Source organism: Heloderma suspectum, chromosome 12 (genome assembly GCF_057233095.1).
Source record: "Heloderma suspectum isolate Gila_16-S chromosome 12, 16-S_ref, whole genome shotgun sequence".
NCBI classification, from domain to species: domain Eukaryota; kingdom Metazoa; phylum Chordata; class Lepidosauria; order Squamata; family Helodermatidae; genus Heloderma; species Heloderma suspectum.
In genome coordinates, this window is record NC_139469.1 from 4,350,446 (window position 1) to 4,367,307 (window position 16,862).

Sequence of the window (16,862 nt, forward strand, 5' to 3'; positions counted from 1 at the left end):
GAGGTGCTTTTCAAGGGAACACAAGTTTGCCTCCTTCCAGAGACTGTCCCGTGAGCCTCTGCTTCCTCCTGACACGGCTGTGGCCAGTGCTGGTGCATCATGGGATACTCCGTCTCCTTCACGGCCGTGCCCCGTGCTGTGCGTCGTGGGGCAGTGCGTTCCCCACGCATCTTCCACCCATCTTGGCACGAGCGTGGCCGATCCTGCGGCACCGTGGGGCGGCATCGCCCGCCGCAACACGTTTGTCAAGCCGGAACAAATATTTTAGGGATCAGGAGGATGGGGGACGCCGGGCCGTTTCCAGCGAGGCCTGGAGTTTATTTTACGGTTAAGAGAACACTGGAGAAAAGTTGGTTTCTCAAGAAAAGCGACTACCCCGCAAGAAATACTATTAGCCCGTATACCCACATGTAGCCACGTTGTTAGCTGGCTGTGGCTAAAAGAGGTGTGTGGGGCTTGGGGTGGGAAAGTTTTCAAAGCTTCCTTTTCGGGTTGCTGTCAAGGGCTCCTTGGAGGCCCCTCTCAGTCTCATCCAGTAGCCAAGTCCAGACACAGACAAAGGGATTCTTTTCAAAGATTTATTCTTCTTTTGCAACTTAACAACTCTACCGTTACCAACTAGATCTGAGCAGCGGAGTACCTATGCCCTAAGTTGGAACAGTTGGTCCCTGTTTGAAAGGGAATTACTGGCAGACCCCTGAACTTAAGGACTAGGGAGAGTCCCTCCCCTTTTCCCTTGGAGCCGTTGTTTGCGCGCCAACCGGGCACTACGCCTCCTTTCCGCGCCCTCCGTTTGGCGCTGCTCTCTGCGTCGGCGTTGCGCGTCCATCAAGTCTGCTTCCCGCGCTCTGTCACTCCCAGGACTGCTATCTAAGCTAGGAATGCCGGTGGGAGGAATCTCCATCAGCTGTTGGCCCTGGGAAAAAGGAGTGCGCTCCTCTCCCAGGAGCGACTGCTCTTCCTCAGAATCAGAACTACTCTGGGATTCTATGGGCTCAGTGTCCACCCTGACAGTTACCTGGAGACAATTCTTGCTCACCCAAAGGCGAGTGGTGAATTTTGCACCTGAAGTAGAGTTGCCAAGTCACAGTTTGGAAAAACAGTTTGTCCTTTTAACAGGCTGCTGCTGTGGCTCCTCCCACCTTGTTTTGGGGGGCCCTTCCCCCCTCTCTTCCTGGGGTAAAACGAGATTGGAGCAAGAGCAAGGTGGGAAAAATCCACGCTTACATCCTCCTTCATGGCTGTGGGAAGACAGACAGGAGGGTGCTGTGTGTTGTGACTTGGCAACCCTAGAAAGTGTTGATCAGCTTAGGCTGCAATCCTATGCGCACTTACCTGGGAGTAAGTCACATTAAGCTCAGTGGGGTTTACTTCTCAATAGACACATATATGAGTGCACTATTAAGCGTCTTGTCACAGCTGAAGGGTTTGTCCCTTTTTACTTATTTATTTATTAATTACATTTCTATACTGCCCAACAGCCAGTGCTCTCTTTAGAGCTTTCCTGCATTGAGCAGGGGGTTGGACTCGATGATCTTATAGGCCCCTTCCAACCCTACTATTCTATGATTCTAGAGGTTGTACCCCATGCACTTTTGCTTGGAAGTAAACATTACAGAAATCAACAGGACTTACCATGCCTTGGTTTGGAGTGCTAGCGTCTCATGTGTAAGCTATGTTTATTTCAGAAAAATCACGACGAGACAAGAGGATAGAAAAGTCAGCCAAGAAATCCGCCCAAGCTTTCTGACCTAGTTTCTTCCTGCACTTTATGATCCGTTGTCCTTAAAACAGGAAACAGCAAGAATAAGTGGCTGTTTAATGTCTTCCTGGAGGCCTTGGCTGAACCCTGCTGATCTCCTGTCCTCCCTATTCAGTCTCCAAGTCAATTAATGAATGGACCAATTGCCTCCTTGGTGGAACTTGGTAGATTTCAGCCTACTTTTACCATTCAGTTAAGAACCTAGCTAACTGTCTCCATCTGAAAAGTGCTTGCATGATACCTTACTTTCCAATTCCTTCTCAAAACCCACTTTTTCCCTGAAGCCTTTGGTACAACCCCATGCCTATGACCTGGTTTGCACGTAACGATTAATTAACCGTGGTTTGTTGAATAATGGGTTGTTATGTGTGAACCTGGAACTCTGGGTTAATTCTGGGTTGTTAAACCATGAACAAACCATGGAGAGAACCCATGGTTTGTTACTGGGTTGTGAACTGTGGGTTGTTTGAACCATGAGTTGTCACTATGTGCAAACTCAAAATTGCGGGTTCATGGGTTGTTTCGCCAGGCTACAGAGGCAAGCGGGCAAGAGTGGTCAAAAAACCCAGCTTTGGCAATTGGGATATAGGGAGGGAGTGGGCAAAGCCGGAGGGAAACAACCCAGGGACTGAGAAAATTAACCATGGTTTGTTCCATCATGTGCCAGAGAATCCCTGGGTAGGGCAACAAACCATGGTTTAAATAAACCATGGGTTAGTGTTATGTGCGAATATATGCTAGCCGGCGTAGACAGAGAAGTTCAGGAACTCAAGAAGCCATCGTGGCATAGCTACGTATTCCATACATGGCAGCTGTTTGGAAACTTGAAAACGATTACAAGTTTCATCTTCTTGGCTTGCATCCTCCTAGCTTACTTTTATGACATGTATTTTGGAATATTTTAGAATTAGTTGAGCAATCAGATAGAGGAAAGGAAAGCTCCTAGGGCTGCAATCCTATCCTCACCTGTGACTGGGAGTAAATCCCATTGAACCCATGGGGCAAAGCCAAAGCCCCTTGTTTATGCCTTTGGAGTGGAGAAAGAGCTGCTCTAAGTCCCTGTCCATAGGAACCACACAGTGCAGCCAACTGGTTTCTGGAGCAAGGCCTAGGCTGCAATGCGGTGGGGCAGCAAACCAACCTAGAACACTGCAGGCCACACAAGAGAGAGAGGATCAAGATAATTTTGCTCCCTCCCGGCTCCACGCAATGGGCATAAATGTATGTGTCGAAGGACCCATGGTTTTATGGTGGAACACAGACACACACCCTCTGCTTTCTCTTCTTAATGCACAAAGCCAGAATTTTGTATAACTTGATTTTGATGTCCTTTTAGCGAGCAATGAATACCAGCCAACCATGGACCTATGATATAAAAGGGCACTTAAAAAAAAATTGCTCTAATGATGAACAACAAGAACCCCTCCAAAAGCTATTTTAATTTAATACAAAACATAGGTGGGGTGTTAGTTACTGTTCTCTCTCTTTGGATCAGTGGCACAAATGCCAGTTCTTCTGAAGATAGATCGATTGCTTGGAGGGAGAGAGAGAGAGAGAATAAAGAGCTACATTGCAGGGAAATCAATATCCTGGAAATAGGACCGAATATATTTTTAAAGAAAAACAACACTTGTGAGTAACTTTACAAACAACTGGTGCATATAAACAGCCAGGGGCTGGGGACAAACAGTGGATGAGTCATCATCATACTTTGCTCAAACACTTCCAGAGACATCTGGCCAACAGCTGTTAGAAACAGGCGGCTGAACCAGATGGTGTCTTGGTCTCCTGCAGCAGCACTTTTTACGTTGGCTCTTCCACCCATTTTCATCCCTGGGAGAATCCAGTGCCAGGCTTAACCTGGTGGTGAAGTAGAGGTTCTAATACAGACTAATCGAGGGTCAGCAGGCTGCAGTTTTGTCAGATCTACTTGACTCGTACCCTAAGATCCACCAAACAGAGCTCAGTGCAAAATACGTATGCTTACATCACAATCCTATTCATGTCTACATGGAAGTAAGCCCCATGGAGTTCAGTAGACCTTACCAGGGCCAGAGTCAAGGGAAGGCATGGTTGGGCCCTGACCGAGGGCCCACACCCCAGCAGGGGCCCACTGACAACAGCCCATGGACTTGCTCCTCCTCTTCACTGTTGCAACCCACTTGTTCACCTTCCTCTTGCTCTGGCCCAGACAACGGTGGTGGGGAGGAGGAGGAGCAGGAGATGCCGGGGCCTGCTTGCTCACCAGATCTCTGCCTGTCAAGCAAACAAGCAGTAGCAATGATGAGAAAGAGGCTGAGGAGAAGGAGCAGCTGGTGAGAAGGTAGACGCACTGACGGTGTCTTGCCCAAAGCCCTCCAAAACCTGGCGCTGGCACTGACTTACTCCCAGGTAAGGGAGTAAGAATTAAAGAATGCTGTGCCTCAGAGCACTTTGAGCCTAGGAATTTGTTTTCCCATACTGGAACTGAACTGAGCTACAGTTCTCTTACACAAAAGTCCAGTCCTAGTTTTCCCTGCAAGCTTCCCTTTAGCAACATCTAAATTAGATGGTGGTGATGGGGAATCATTTTGTTGTTGCTATTCTGTTGAACGGTTGGGAGTCTCATGCTTATCTACAGCAAATCACCCAGAGATCTACCAGTAGATCCCAATCTTCCCAGGTCCTTAAGCCATAGGCAACATCGGCCCCTGAGACTGGCCAGCCATAGGCACCCTCTGAATTAGCTAGTCCTGGCATAAATAGTTGAAGCCTGGCCACAGCCCAAGACAGTTTGCTGCCTGAAGCGAAGGGCAAGATGGCACCCTTCCTCCCATTCCATGGACTGGATTGGACTATGGAGGTGGAATCTTACAGAGGACAGTGCACCTGAGGGCAGCAAGCTGGCTTAGAGGGCACACGTAGCTCTCGGCTCCAACACCTTGCAGCTCACCAGCATCCACGGCCTGAGGTGGCTGCCTCATTCTGCCTCATGATAGGGCTGGCCCTGAGCTGGTGCTTCGGCATTTGCCTGGTCAACAGGGCAGGGCTTTCTGCCTGCTGGTCTTCAGGCTCCAATTTTCTGAGCCTCTGCGGTGCAAAACACACACATACCAGATTGGCGTTTAGATGTGGCCACCTAGAGAGGCCAGACCCTGACATAAAACTAGTAAAGATCTGATAGAACGGCAACACTGGAAATGCATTTGAACTAGTACACAAATAAATTGGGCTCTGGCCCCTTCCATGTGCCTTCCAGGCCTGGCACTGTTGGGCACTGGCCAAGGCCCACAACCTGGCAGGGGGACCACTGCTGACCCCCAGAGGCCCCTGGCCCTGAGTTTCCAGTGTGAGTAGAGCCAGAAGGAGAGGCAGCAGTCTTGCCCACTCCTTCTGGGCCACAATTGGGCCCAGAGGGAAAGGGAAAGCAAACAGACAGTGGCAACACTGGTGAAGAGGATGGTACAGTGAGGTCTTCTTGCCTGCAGCCCCCTAAAAATCTGGAGCCAACGTTGGGGCCTTCTTTGAGCTGCACAGTGCCTCCTATGATTGGGAGCAGAACGTTTTTGCAGTCAGCAACCCCCAGCAATGTCACCATTGTATCATCCAGCGTGGTTCTAGCGACGTCCAAGTCACTACCCTCAGTTGAGCGGGGGGGGGGGGGAGAGCTGTGTGCACCTCCATTTTGTTGCCTGGAGTTGGATGCTCTTTGGGGAGAAGTTGGAGGAGCGTGGCCGATCCATTCACAACAACGTAATCTCACTGGGAGGGAGCGTGAGTCGCTTCTCACGGGCGTGCAACAAGCTCTCCATGTGGGTGGCGATCACGCGGCACAACTCCAGGCCCTGGGGAGGAAGGAAGGAACAAAGATGGAGGGCGATTCCATGAGGGCTAATTCCCTGACTTAAAAGCTACCACTAGCTCCATCGAGCCTTAGAAGGAATCCAACACAGGCTGTAAAGCCCTCCATGGCTTAGCCCCCACCCTTTACCTCTCTGCTCTTATATCCCAATATATTCCTGACTTTATTAATTATGTCAAAGGCTCCTTGGAGGCCTCTCTCAGTCTAATCCAGTAGCCAAGTCCAGACACAGACAAAGGGATTCTTTTCAAAGCTTTATTCCTCTTTTACAACTCAACAACTCTACTGTTAGCAACTAGATATGAGCAGCAGAGTACCTATGCCCTAAGTTGGAACAGTTGGTCCCCATTTGAAAGGGAATCACTGGCAGACCCCTGAACTTAAGGGCTAAGGAGAGTCTCTCCCCTTTTCCCTTGGATCCTCTGGGCGCAGCCGTTGTTTGCGCACCAACCGGGCACTGCGCCTCCTTTCCGCGCCCTCCATTTGGTGCCGCTCTCTGCGTCAGTGTTGCGCATCCATCAAGTCTGCTTCCCGCGCTCTGTCACTCCCAGGACTGCTATCTAAGCTAGGAATGCTGGTGGGAGGAATCTCCGTCAGCCGTTGGCCCTGGGAAAGAGGAGCGTGCTCCTCTCCCAGGAGCGGCTCCTCTTCCTCAGAATCAGAACTACTCTGGGATTCTATGGGCTCAGTGTCCACCCTGACAATTAATTAATTAATTACGTTTATATCCCGCCATTTTTCCTCTTTAAGAAACCCAAGGTGGCGTACGTAACCCTTCCTCCTCCTCTCCATTTTATCCTCACAACAACAACCCTGTGAGGTGGGTTGGGCTGAGAGTCTGTGACTGGCCCAAAGTCACCCAGGGAGCTTCCATGGCCGAGTGGGGACCAGAACCTGGATCTCCCGGCTCCCAGTCCAACACTCTAACCACTATACCACACTGGCTCTCTGTGACCTTCACTCCTCCAGCTGCGCCATCCTCTTTTGGCCAAAGTTCTCTTTCTTGCTCAAATGATGACGCCCTTGCTGCCCCTTACACCTGGAACTGCCTCCTTATGCCTGGAACTGCCTCCCGGGACACCATTTCTCTCAATTCCTTCCTCAAAACCCACTTTCCCATGGACTCTTTGGTGCAAACTGTTGCTTTCCTTCCCTACTGTAGCCAAGCCTTAATAAGTGTGACTGAAAGGAACACGTATTCTCCTCCTGTTTAAGCCCTCTTCCTCTGTCAGCACTCCGGTGGGGAATTTTAGTTTGTTAGTTCCTCAAGAGAGGGTGCTATATGAATGAATAAATAATGTCAAAGCTTACATGCAGGTCATGGTGCTGCTTAGCACTTTACAACAGGGGAAATTCATCATCATCATCATATTATTATTATTATTCCCCTATTATAGAAGAAGTACCTCAAAGATCTAGGTGCTATACAAACAATGAAAAACAAAAGGCAAATTGTAAGCCTAAAGGCAAGGTATTTGAATTAACAGCTGTTCCAGCAGGCTTTTCTGAGGGAGATGAGAGGGAGAGCAGGACCTTTCCACCAGCTCTGCTGAAAGAGTTCACTTTTTCCTCTTCCCTCCCCATTCCTTTTTCCTTTGGTGTCATGTCTTTTGTATTGTAAGCCTGTGAGCAGGGACTTTCGTGTTTTCCTGATTACACGTAACTTGCTCCAGGGGCCTTGTTGGCTAAGGAGCAGGGTAAAAATAGTTTACATGCATACATACATGACTGCACATAGATTGTTGTAACATTTCTTCACCTGGTGGCATGAACTGAAAACACATAAATTACAGCACACAATGTCCCAACTTTAAAACAGGCTGAGAAACCACATGGAGTTTACTGAACCAGCGTATGGCTCTTCTGAGATATAAATACAGAGTTTTTACAGTGTAGCATAGTTGCTAAGGGTGCGATCTTATGCATGTTTAGACAGAAAAAAGTCCCACAAGTCCCAGCATGCCCCAGCCAGCATGGCTGGCTGGGGCATGCTGGGAGTTGTGGGACTTTTTTCTGCCTAAACATGCATATAATTGTGCCCTAAGAGACTGAACTATGAATCTGAAAGTCATCTCATCACTCAGTGGGTGGCTTTTGATTCTATCAAGCTCAACTCCCCCTGCCACCCATCTGTAACTCAAGGATAATAACATTCACGTACCTTGCAGGGTTGTTGTAAGGATTACAAGATAATTTATGTGAAGTACCCTGTATGCCTGAATACTTTATCTGAATACTCCAATACTATACTCTGATACTTTATCTGTATTATTATGGCAAGTGCATGCTACCTACCATCTGAAGGTTAAGCTTCACAGACCACAGTGGAAGGAGACAGAAGGAGAGACAGAAGGAGACAGAAAGAGACGGGAGGAGAAAGATGTGAGTTTCATAATATTTCCAACACAGTCCAAATGCGCATAATAATGATAAAACGTCAGCTGAAAGTACAGGTCAAGAAACTTTGCACAGCACTGCAATCTGCCACCAGTCTTAACAATAAGACAGCCTAAATAAAAGTCAAATGAACAAATGTAGTCCGGTTGCAAAACCAAACAAACAAAAAATCCACTCAAACAATGTATTCAGTTTTTTTCAGTTGCAAAATTTAGGTTTGAGGGTGGGGAACAATTCCCAGGGAACTGACTCACTCCAATCAGATTTCTGTACAGATGAGGTTGCCAATCTGGATTTTAAAAGACAAGGAACCACCCAGAGATGTGTGAAACCACCCACCCACCTCCGTTAGAAGCTTTGATAGTCTTCCGACTTGCCCTGGAATACCACAGGCTTTTTGTCTGAGGAGGAACATCCAACTCCTCTTTGGAGTTTCGCTTTATGGTAACACCTTTGGGGATGTTTGGACCCTGCCCTCCCTTGGGAAAGGCAGCTAGTCTTAGCAGATTGTCTTTAGCTCTCCCCTTCCACCAATTCCTCAGATTTTTTGCCTACGGAGGAATTCCCAAATTTGCCCCGAATTGAGCTTGAGGAGAAATTTCAGGGTCAGCCCTGAGTGCACGGAACTGTTTGAGTGGATCTTGCGCACAGCTCTGCAGCTGGGGAATTATGCTGTCACCCCTCTGTTGTGGTCTACCTGCTCCAGCTGCAGCTGCGTGATCCGCTGGGAGATCAAGTCTCCCAGCATAATCTCCACGTAGGGGTAGCTGGATCCGGCCGAAGGTCGCTGCGTGCGTGTAGACTGGATCTCTTTCAGAGAGAAAGTCACAATGGGTTCCTGGAGGAGGAAGGAAAACCTTGCTGGAGCTTGGCCAAAGTCCTGGCTCCACCTGGAAGCTTCTACTGCCTTCCCCCTCTATGGGGGAAGAGCCTACAAGCTGGTCTGTATGACCAATTCAACTATAATTAATTAATACTATATAAAAATTGGATTATTGAGCTGTTTAAAAGTATAATTTATTAATTATAATTTTAAACAATAACCCAATTTCTCTGGGTGGTTACAATACATTAAAAACACAGACTACAAACAATAAAACATTCAATAAAACAGCATATAATCAGACCATCAGGGGCTGGAAGAAACTGCCCCTTCAATATATCCCTCATTGTATTGTGGTGTAGTGGTTAGAATGCTGGCCTAGGACGCAGGAGACCTGGGTTCTAGTCCCCACTCGGCCATGAAGCTCACTTGGCCGTTCACTGATGGTCAGCCAAATCTACCTCACAGGGTTGTTGTGAGGATAGAATGGAAAGGAGGAGGATCATGTACGCTGCCTTGAGCTCCTTGGAGGAAAGGTGGGATATAAATGTAACAAATAAAAAGAAAAAAGTTGTACCTTCATATGGATTTTAATTGTAAGCCACTTTAATTATAAACCCTGGGGATGCTGGGATTTGATGTTCCTTTTATTAGCGATTGCTAATAAAAGGAACATCAAATCCCAGCATCCCCAGGGTTTATAATTAAAGTGGCTTATTGCTGTCAATAGCTGGATCTTCCCTAAGTCTTCTGAATGGGGCAGGAGGCCTACCTTTCCCCCTCCCAGTTAAAGATGATGCAATTCAGAGGGGGCGGCAGGGAAAGAGGCATCAGACATTGCAGTTAGAGTTTGGGGGAGAGACAAAGGGTTAGGGAGCAAAGCTCGCTTTGAACTCCACAAAATGCCTATTGCGGGGAGGGCTGACTCTCTGGAGAGTTCATGCGTGGCAGAGGAATTTGCTGTTTGCGCTGTCTGCCTCGATCTATGCTCAATCTGTGTATTTGCAAATAAACTCAAGTATTACAAAACACCATAAATCTCCAGCGATCTCAAAGGAAAGCAAACCCAGGTAAGTGCTGCGCTCTTGGAACTTTTCGCCGCTTCGGGAAATGTGGCGCATGTAACAATATTATAAGCAAACATGCATACATACAAAGAACACTGCTCCTAGTTAGGGTGACCACACCTTTTTGGAGGGGGGGGTTTCCTGGGGCGGCTTGGATCCAGTGGAGGCCTTCTGCAAATGGAAGTGGGTGGGGGGAGGTGATTTCCACCAATTCTCCCATCCCCCTGTATCCCCCTGTACCGATTCCTATGCTGATCTGGAGGGTCCCCTCCAATCCTCCATAGCAAAATTTTGGGAGGTCCAGGGGGCTGCCTGGAAAAGGGGGATCCAAGACTCAAGAGCATCTTGTTCCATGAGTGCCTCTCCATTTACAGAACTTTAGATCCATTCCTCAGTGTGCTTTTTTCATGCCTCTTCTCCCTGCAAGGTCATGCCACAGACGGGGGGCTTTATTAGTTCCCTACCTGTCCCAGGGAATTAGGGTTGGGATGCTGGCTGATGACTGACCACGCTCAAATAGACCCAACTGTTCTGTGAAGTCAAGAGCCCCCTGGCGAAAATGGGTCACTGCCCTTTTCATTGCACCATAGTGTCACCTGATAGCTGTGGCAGGAGTGAACTCTCCTTGCTGCCCAAGAACAGGAACTAGGACCACACACACAGACAGAGAGACACACAGACGCGGAGAGAGAGAGGGAGACAGAGACGCACGTTGGCTTAGGAGGCAGCACACAAGTTACATTGGCAGGGGAGGATCCCAAGGTTTCAGGAATGGGCTCGCAACACCTACATGGGTCTCCTTGTTCAGGAAGTTGAGTCCGTTCTGGTTCACGGCCAGGATGCACGGGGAGACAATTGTGTTGTTGCTGCAGCTCTGGATGTAGAAGAAGGACGAGCCGAACATTGGGAAAGCGCTCAGGAGCCCTGCACGGCAGAACAGAGTTGGCAATCAGCAGTGCCACCATTATAACTGCAAAGAAATGTTACCCAGGGCAGAAGACTGAGGAGTTCATTGCTCCGCTTCTGTTTGAGTGGTGCAGAGAATAGGGACAGAGGGTAGGATTTTCACCTTCCCTCATATCTCTTGAACTCAAACACATGAGAAAGTCCTCCTCCACACAGCACATCATTAACCTGTGGAACTCACAGCCACAAGATGTAGCAGATGGCCACTAATTTGGCTGGCTTTATCAGGGGATTAGAAAATCCACAGAGGAGAGGGGGTCCAGGCACATCTATTACCTAAATGGAATTCCTACATTCAGAGGCAGTAAACCCCGTATGCTGGCGACGCCCAACGACAAGAGAGCGTTCTTGTTTCCATACCCTCCTTGGGGATTTCCTGGAAGCATCTGGCTTGCCCCTCTCAGAAGGAGAGATACTGGACTAGATGGACCCAGCTGGGTCTTAGGTTCTAGCTGCAGGTTTATCGTATGTCACCCAAAGAACCCATGTAATTGGGCAAATAACAAATATAATTTATTTGTTTCCAAGTATTTATACATCGCTTACATCTGCAGATTTCAAAGTGGAGTACACATATCGTAAAAACATAAACTTATAACACTAATACATAGGAACATCGGAAGCTGCCTTCTCCTGAGTCAGCCCCTTGGTCCATCTAGCCCAGTATTGTCCACACTGACTGGCAGCAGAGGCTCTCCAGGGTTCCAGGCAGGGTTCCCTCCTAGCCCCACCTGGAGATGCTGGGGATTGAACCTGGGGCCTTTGGCATGCAAAGCACTTAGCCACAGTCCCTCCCTTACAAGGATATGATGTACATAGAATATATCGTATCTGTGTGAGATGGCAGGCTACGCTACCCAGGGAAGGCTTGCAGAAACAGATGGGGCTTCAACATGTGCCTAAAGATCAAAAGTGTCAGCTCGCGTCTAAAATCGGGAGGGAGATTATTCCACATAGCGGGTGCCACAACGCCAAATGCCCTGCTCCAAACGGCTGCGGAGCAGAGCTCAGACGTAGGTGGCACCACCAGGATGGCCTCCCCAGATGACCGCAAGGATCGACGGGGTCTACAGGGGAGAAGGCCGTCTCTCAGGTAGCCAGGTCCCAAGTTGTTTAGGGCTTTATATACTGGCAATCAAATGTTAAATCTGGCGTGGTAGCAACGAGGCATCTGGTGCAGTTTCTTCAGCACAGATGTAATGTGCTGCACAAGTGTAATGTTTATTTTAATAAAAATGAACAAGTAAATCCCAACGCGGCTGCTGCCATCTGCCATCCGGTCCCAGCATGGCTGAATCCCAGAGGTGTAGCTGGTCTGAACTCTCTCAAGCCACCCTGCCCCCAGCTCAGCCCACCCCCCGGCAAGGTGACTTCTTACCTAGGAACTGTGCCCGGGCCTGGTGAGCACTGAGGGCCTGGGCCTGCTGCATGTGGTGCATGACCATGTCCAGCCATGACGGGGCCTCCTGCAGGAGATAGCACCGGGGCGGGATGTAGTCCTGAACCTCCCGCCTCGGAGGGGGAACAGAAGCACAAAGACACAGGTCACAGACAGACGGTCTAGCCCAGGCTGGAGCCTGCCAAATGTCTTGAACTCCAATTCCCATCAGCCCCCAGACAGCATGGCCATGCTGGCTAAGAATGGTGGGGGTTGGAGTCGAACACATCTCGAGGGCACCAGGTTGAACACAGGGACACAGGAAGCTGCCTTACGCTGACTCAGACCCTCGGCCCATCTAGCCCAGCATTGCTGACACTGGCTGGCAGCAACGGCTCTCTAGGATGTCAGGCAGGATTTTTTCCCAGCCCTTCCTGGGGACTGAACCAGGGACCTTCTGCATGCAAAGCAGGGGCTCTGCCAAGGAGCTTTGGCCCTTTCCCCTAAAGATAAGTAAGATCGCAGTCTGAGTTATATAGGGGCTTTGGAAGCTGCCTTATGCTGACTCAGACCCTTGGTCCATCTAGCCCAGTGCTGTCAACACTAACTGGCAAGAATGGCTCTCCAGGGTTTCAGGCAGGATTCTTTCCTGGAGATGCCAGGATTGAAAATGGGAGCTTCTGCATGCAAAGCAGGGGCTCCATCACTGAGCCACAGTCCCTCCCCATAAAGATGGAGTTGAAGGCCCCATGAAGAAAGATGGCATACAGCAGAAGTGCTGAACCTCTGTCAGCCCGATGGCCGAATTCAGTTTCAGAGAAGCTCACTGGGCCTACATCCCAGTGTCAAGCGTAAAGCTCTTCCTGCCAGTCACTACGCCTTAGAAAAGGCCTTAGAAGAGGCATTTCAGGAAAAAAAAAGTGCACAAAAGCAGGGCAATCTCCAAATGACTGCTGGAAAGGGGGTGGGGCCAGAGGAAGGGGGCAGGCTCATCTAGGGAATCCTGGAGGGCCAGATTTGGCCCGTGGGCCTGTAGTTCAACACCCCTGCTGTACAGAATATATGGCACGGGATGGAACCATTTGTTAGCATTTCCTAGAGTGGTGTTTCCCTAAGTACGAGACCAGCACTCAGAGGGATGGCTGGTGCCTTAGATGGTTGGCTTTGCCATCCTGACCCAGAGCAAAGGATGAAAGTAAGCACTGCAGGGAGACTCCTCTGTGTTAGCCTTGCATCTCAAAAGGCTTGGACTACAGTAGTTCTGGCTTACGGGACGTCCACTATGATAAAGCTGGAGAACCCCGTGCTCTAGAACACAGCCCTTGCGGGCAGGGAAGCAACATGGTCCTCTCGGGGTGACACTTGGACCCCAAGGCCCAAGGATCACCCTGAATACCGGGAAGACCCAGCGCAGGGGTTGGCAACATAGCAAGACGCCCCCAGACACCTTTCTTGGCACTTGCCAAGGTCCCCTACCCCTCCCAATAACAACAACCCAGTTTGCTGTGAAATACGTTTCTGTTGGTGCTGGAAACTGTGGCTTCAAAGGCGTTTTTTACTGCATTGGTCCCCAGACTCGACTCGTGCCTCGTACTCAGTTTTTTGGACACGTTCCTTCTCCTTTGCCGTGTGTCCTGTGGCAGCCATTTTGGGGTGGTGCCCAGGGCAGTTTCTCAAATTGCCATATTTATCAATTTCATGTATTTCTAATCCACCCCAACAACTAATCTTCTCTGTGCCCACAGCCCCCAAAGGTTGCCATCCACAGAGCCCTGATCAGTGCTGGTTCCAGGGGGGTTGTCTCCCCCTCTAGCCCCTTCCTCGCATCGCTAAACCTGAAAGGCACGTACGGGGTTGGCAGACCGACGCTGTCCTTTGCTCGGTGCTGCAAGGCAGCTAGCTTGGAGACCTGCTGGAACTGTTGCTCGCTCAACTTCATGGGAGGGAGAGTGTTGAAGAGACCCTTCAGATAATCGGGCAGTACCTGATAGAGAGACAAGAGCAGTGGAGGATGGTGGCTCCGAGGTCGGGGTGGTGAATCCGCTGTGGGTTTCAGTCAGAACTCCAACGGAGCTATCCAAGGTGCTCTGCACCTTGGATAGCTCCTTTGGAGTTCTGACTGAAACCCACAGCGGATTCACCGCCCCACTGACCTCAGAGCCTCCACTAGACAAGAGTCATCAGCAACAACAACTTCGTAATACATATATTATCTTGTTGCACTGGCTGCTGTGCAGCCCTTCCTTACAACAGGATTTGGGCAAGCCCAGCCCTCCTGGGGTCTCAATGTGGCTATTTGACCCCACCCCTTTTGCCTTCAGCTCCACCCACCACTGGAATGCAGTCCCCGAGAGCTTCTCTGAAATGGAATCTGGCCCTCAGGCTGGAAGAGGTTCTGCACCCCCGCCTTACGACAAGCTTGTATGGTAGGTCATGCATTAGGAGCAACTACCAAGTACACAGGAGTTGGCACTTGACATACCTTGGGAAATGGTTATTGCCGCCATGTTCTCTCATCCTCCCCCTTCGCAGTCAACATACTCCAAGATACCAGGCTTCGGGCTCACTACTTTATTAGTTAACGACCAGGTTCTTTACAAATGCAGTTTCTTGCCAAAGGCCCCCACCCCCCAGGTCCTACCTGATTGTAGTGCATGGTGACATAGAGCTCATTATCAAATTTTAGTGGCTGGGCCCAGATGACACGCCGGTACCAGAACATATAGCTGCTGTCCACGTTCTCCATCTCCATGGCGACATCAAGGATGTATTCCTTTTTGTTCAAAGGCCGGACGTTCTGATCTGCATTGGTAAAATTGCACTGATCTGATTTTTATTTAAAGCAAGCAGCCTGCGTGGCTGGTGTCCAAGGACACGTTCCCACTCACCCAACGCACAGACCGGCCCCAGAGCCTCCGAATACAAACTGGAGGATTTGCTAGAGGGAAATGCTGCTCTTTTCCTGGAGAGCCCAAGTGATAAGGACTGCTGTTTGGCCTCTTGGTTTACACCCATCTCCCGATAGATGGCAGTAGATATTTACTGGAAAAAGGTCGGGGGACGGGGGTTATCTGATTCGAACAGAAATAACCATTCAGTAGCAACCAGGTGAATGAATTCTACTTTTCCCTACCCAGGAAGGGATTCTGGGCCTGCCTACGCCAGAAATATATTTGCTTTATCATGGTTTAAAGCAGGGATGTTGGAGAAATCTGCAAGGGATTCAAATGAGTTTGGGTTTCTATGAATCTGCCCTGATTCTGCCGTGGATCGGCTTTTTCTGAATCACATGGATTCCATGGACTTCCAGACCGTTTTTTCATTGGGGGGGGGGATTTGCGATACTCTGAATTCATGCTGATTTGAATTAGCGCAAATATACAGTAACTCATTTGCGCTAGCGCATTTGCACAAGTGTGTACTTGCCCTAATCCGAATTAGTGCAAGTAGAACAAAATTCTGGTTAAAAAAACATTCTGTCAATGAGCAGACAACGGAACAAAAGTTGCCGGACAACCCGCAAAACACAGACGGAATGGCTTTAACAAAATCTCTGCATCCCTAGTTTAGTGTAGGGTGGCCATGTGTCCTACTTTACAGAAGACAGTCCTCTTTTGAAGGACTGCCAGGGGATAGTCCTGTATTTAAAGGTGTCCACTGTTTGAAGGGCTGTCCAGTCAAAGTCTCATTTTAAGATAAAGAGCCCTAAGAAGGAAGAGCGGAGCAGGGACCTTGAAGTTCCTGCCCAGGCACAGGTAGCAGCACTTGAACAGCAAGGCGAGCAGCAGCCACACAGGTCACCTGGTTACAGCCTTCCCCCCCTGGTGAGATGACTGCATTTATAAATTATAGTAATGATTTCCAAATGTACATCTGTACATGTACATTAGCATTTGCAACTTTTATACAGGTATATGACCTCTTTGTGCAGTGCAGTTTTTGCTGACAACACAAACTCCTTGACACCAGGTAAGCTGATGAACACAAGTTAGGGTGCAATCCTATGCATGTTTAGACTGGAAAAAGTCCTACAACCCCCAGCATGCCCCAGCCTGCTGGGTGGGGCGTGCTGGGAGTTATACGGCTTTTTTTCAGTCTAAACATGCATGGGATCGCACCTGAAGTGTGATAAAAATCCTTTATCTCGATTCAAGCCTCTGGCGACAGTCTTCATCAACAGGTTTAATTCTAACTCAGTGGTCTCTCCTTCCAGTCTCCCTTTGAAGTGTCTTTGCTCCATACTGACCACTTTAGGGTCAGCGACCTTAAAGTGTCTGGGGAGGCTGAAGCATTCTCCCGCTGGTTCTTCAGGCAGAAAAGAATAAATAGGCACAAATCTGACATCAGAAATGTCAATATTCAAAAACCAGGAGGAGAGCACGAATGCCAGGGTGTTTGTTTTATTGGCAATGACAGCAGTGCGAATGACCACTGTCAATAATGTGACCACTTTCTGCAGTTACTTTCCTTCTGACCTCACTGTTTACAATTCTTCCCTCACCTCCATATTACTGCATATAAACCTGAAACTCCACACATCTGATGAAGTGGGCTACAGTCCACGAAAGCTTATGTCAGAATAAAGGTGTTAGTTGTTAAGGAGCCACAAGGCTCTTCGTTGCAATAGA

At 49.0% G+C, this 16,862-nt stretch overlaps 1 protein-coding gene across 1 annotated transcript in view; it reads right to left on the bottom strand.

Annotated features, from left to right (window-relative positions):
* Positions 1-3,181: 3,181 nt before the first annotated feature.
* The window catches only part of MYO15A (myosin XVA), a 118,472-nt gene continuing 104,791 nt past the window's right edge, over positions 3,182-16,862 (bottom strand). Inside the window, exons 62-67 of the mRNA XM_084819182.1 lie at positions 14,876-15,036; positions 14,085-14,218; positions 12,235-12,368; positions 10,681-10,814; positions 8,698-8,838; positions 3,182-5,586 (exon numbers count right to left, since the gene is read on the bottom strand). Coding sequence (XP_084675308.1) covers positions 5,485-5,586; positions 8,698-8,838; positions 10,681-10,814; positions 12,235-12,368; positions 14,085-14,218; positions 14,876-15,036 — 806 coding nt within the window. The 3' untranslated portion in view covers positions 3,182-5,484. The remainder of the gene's footprint in view (positions 5,587-8,697; positions 8,839-10,680; positions 10,815-12,234; positions 12,369-14,084; positions 14,219-14,875; positions 15,037-16,862) is intronic.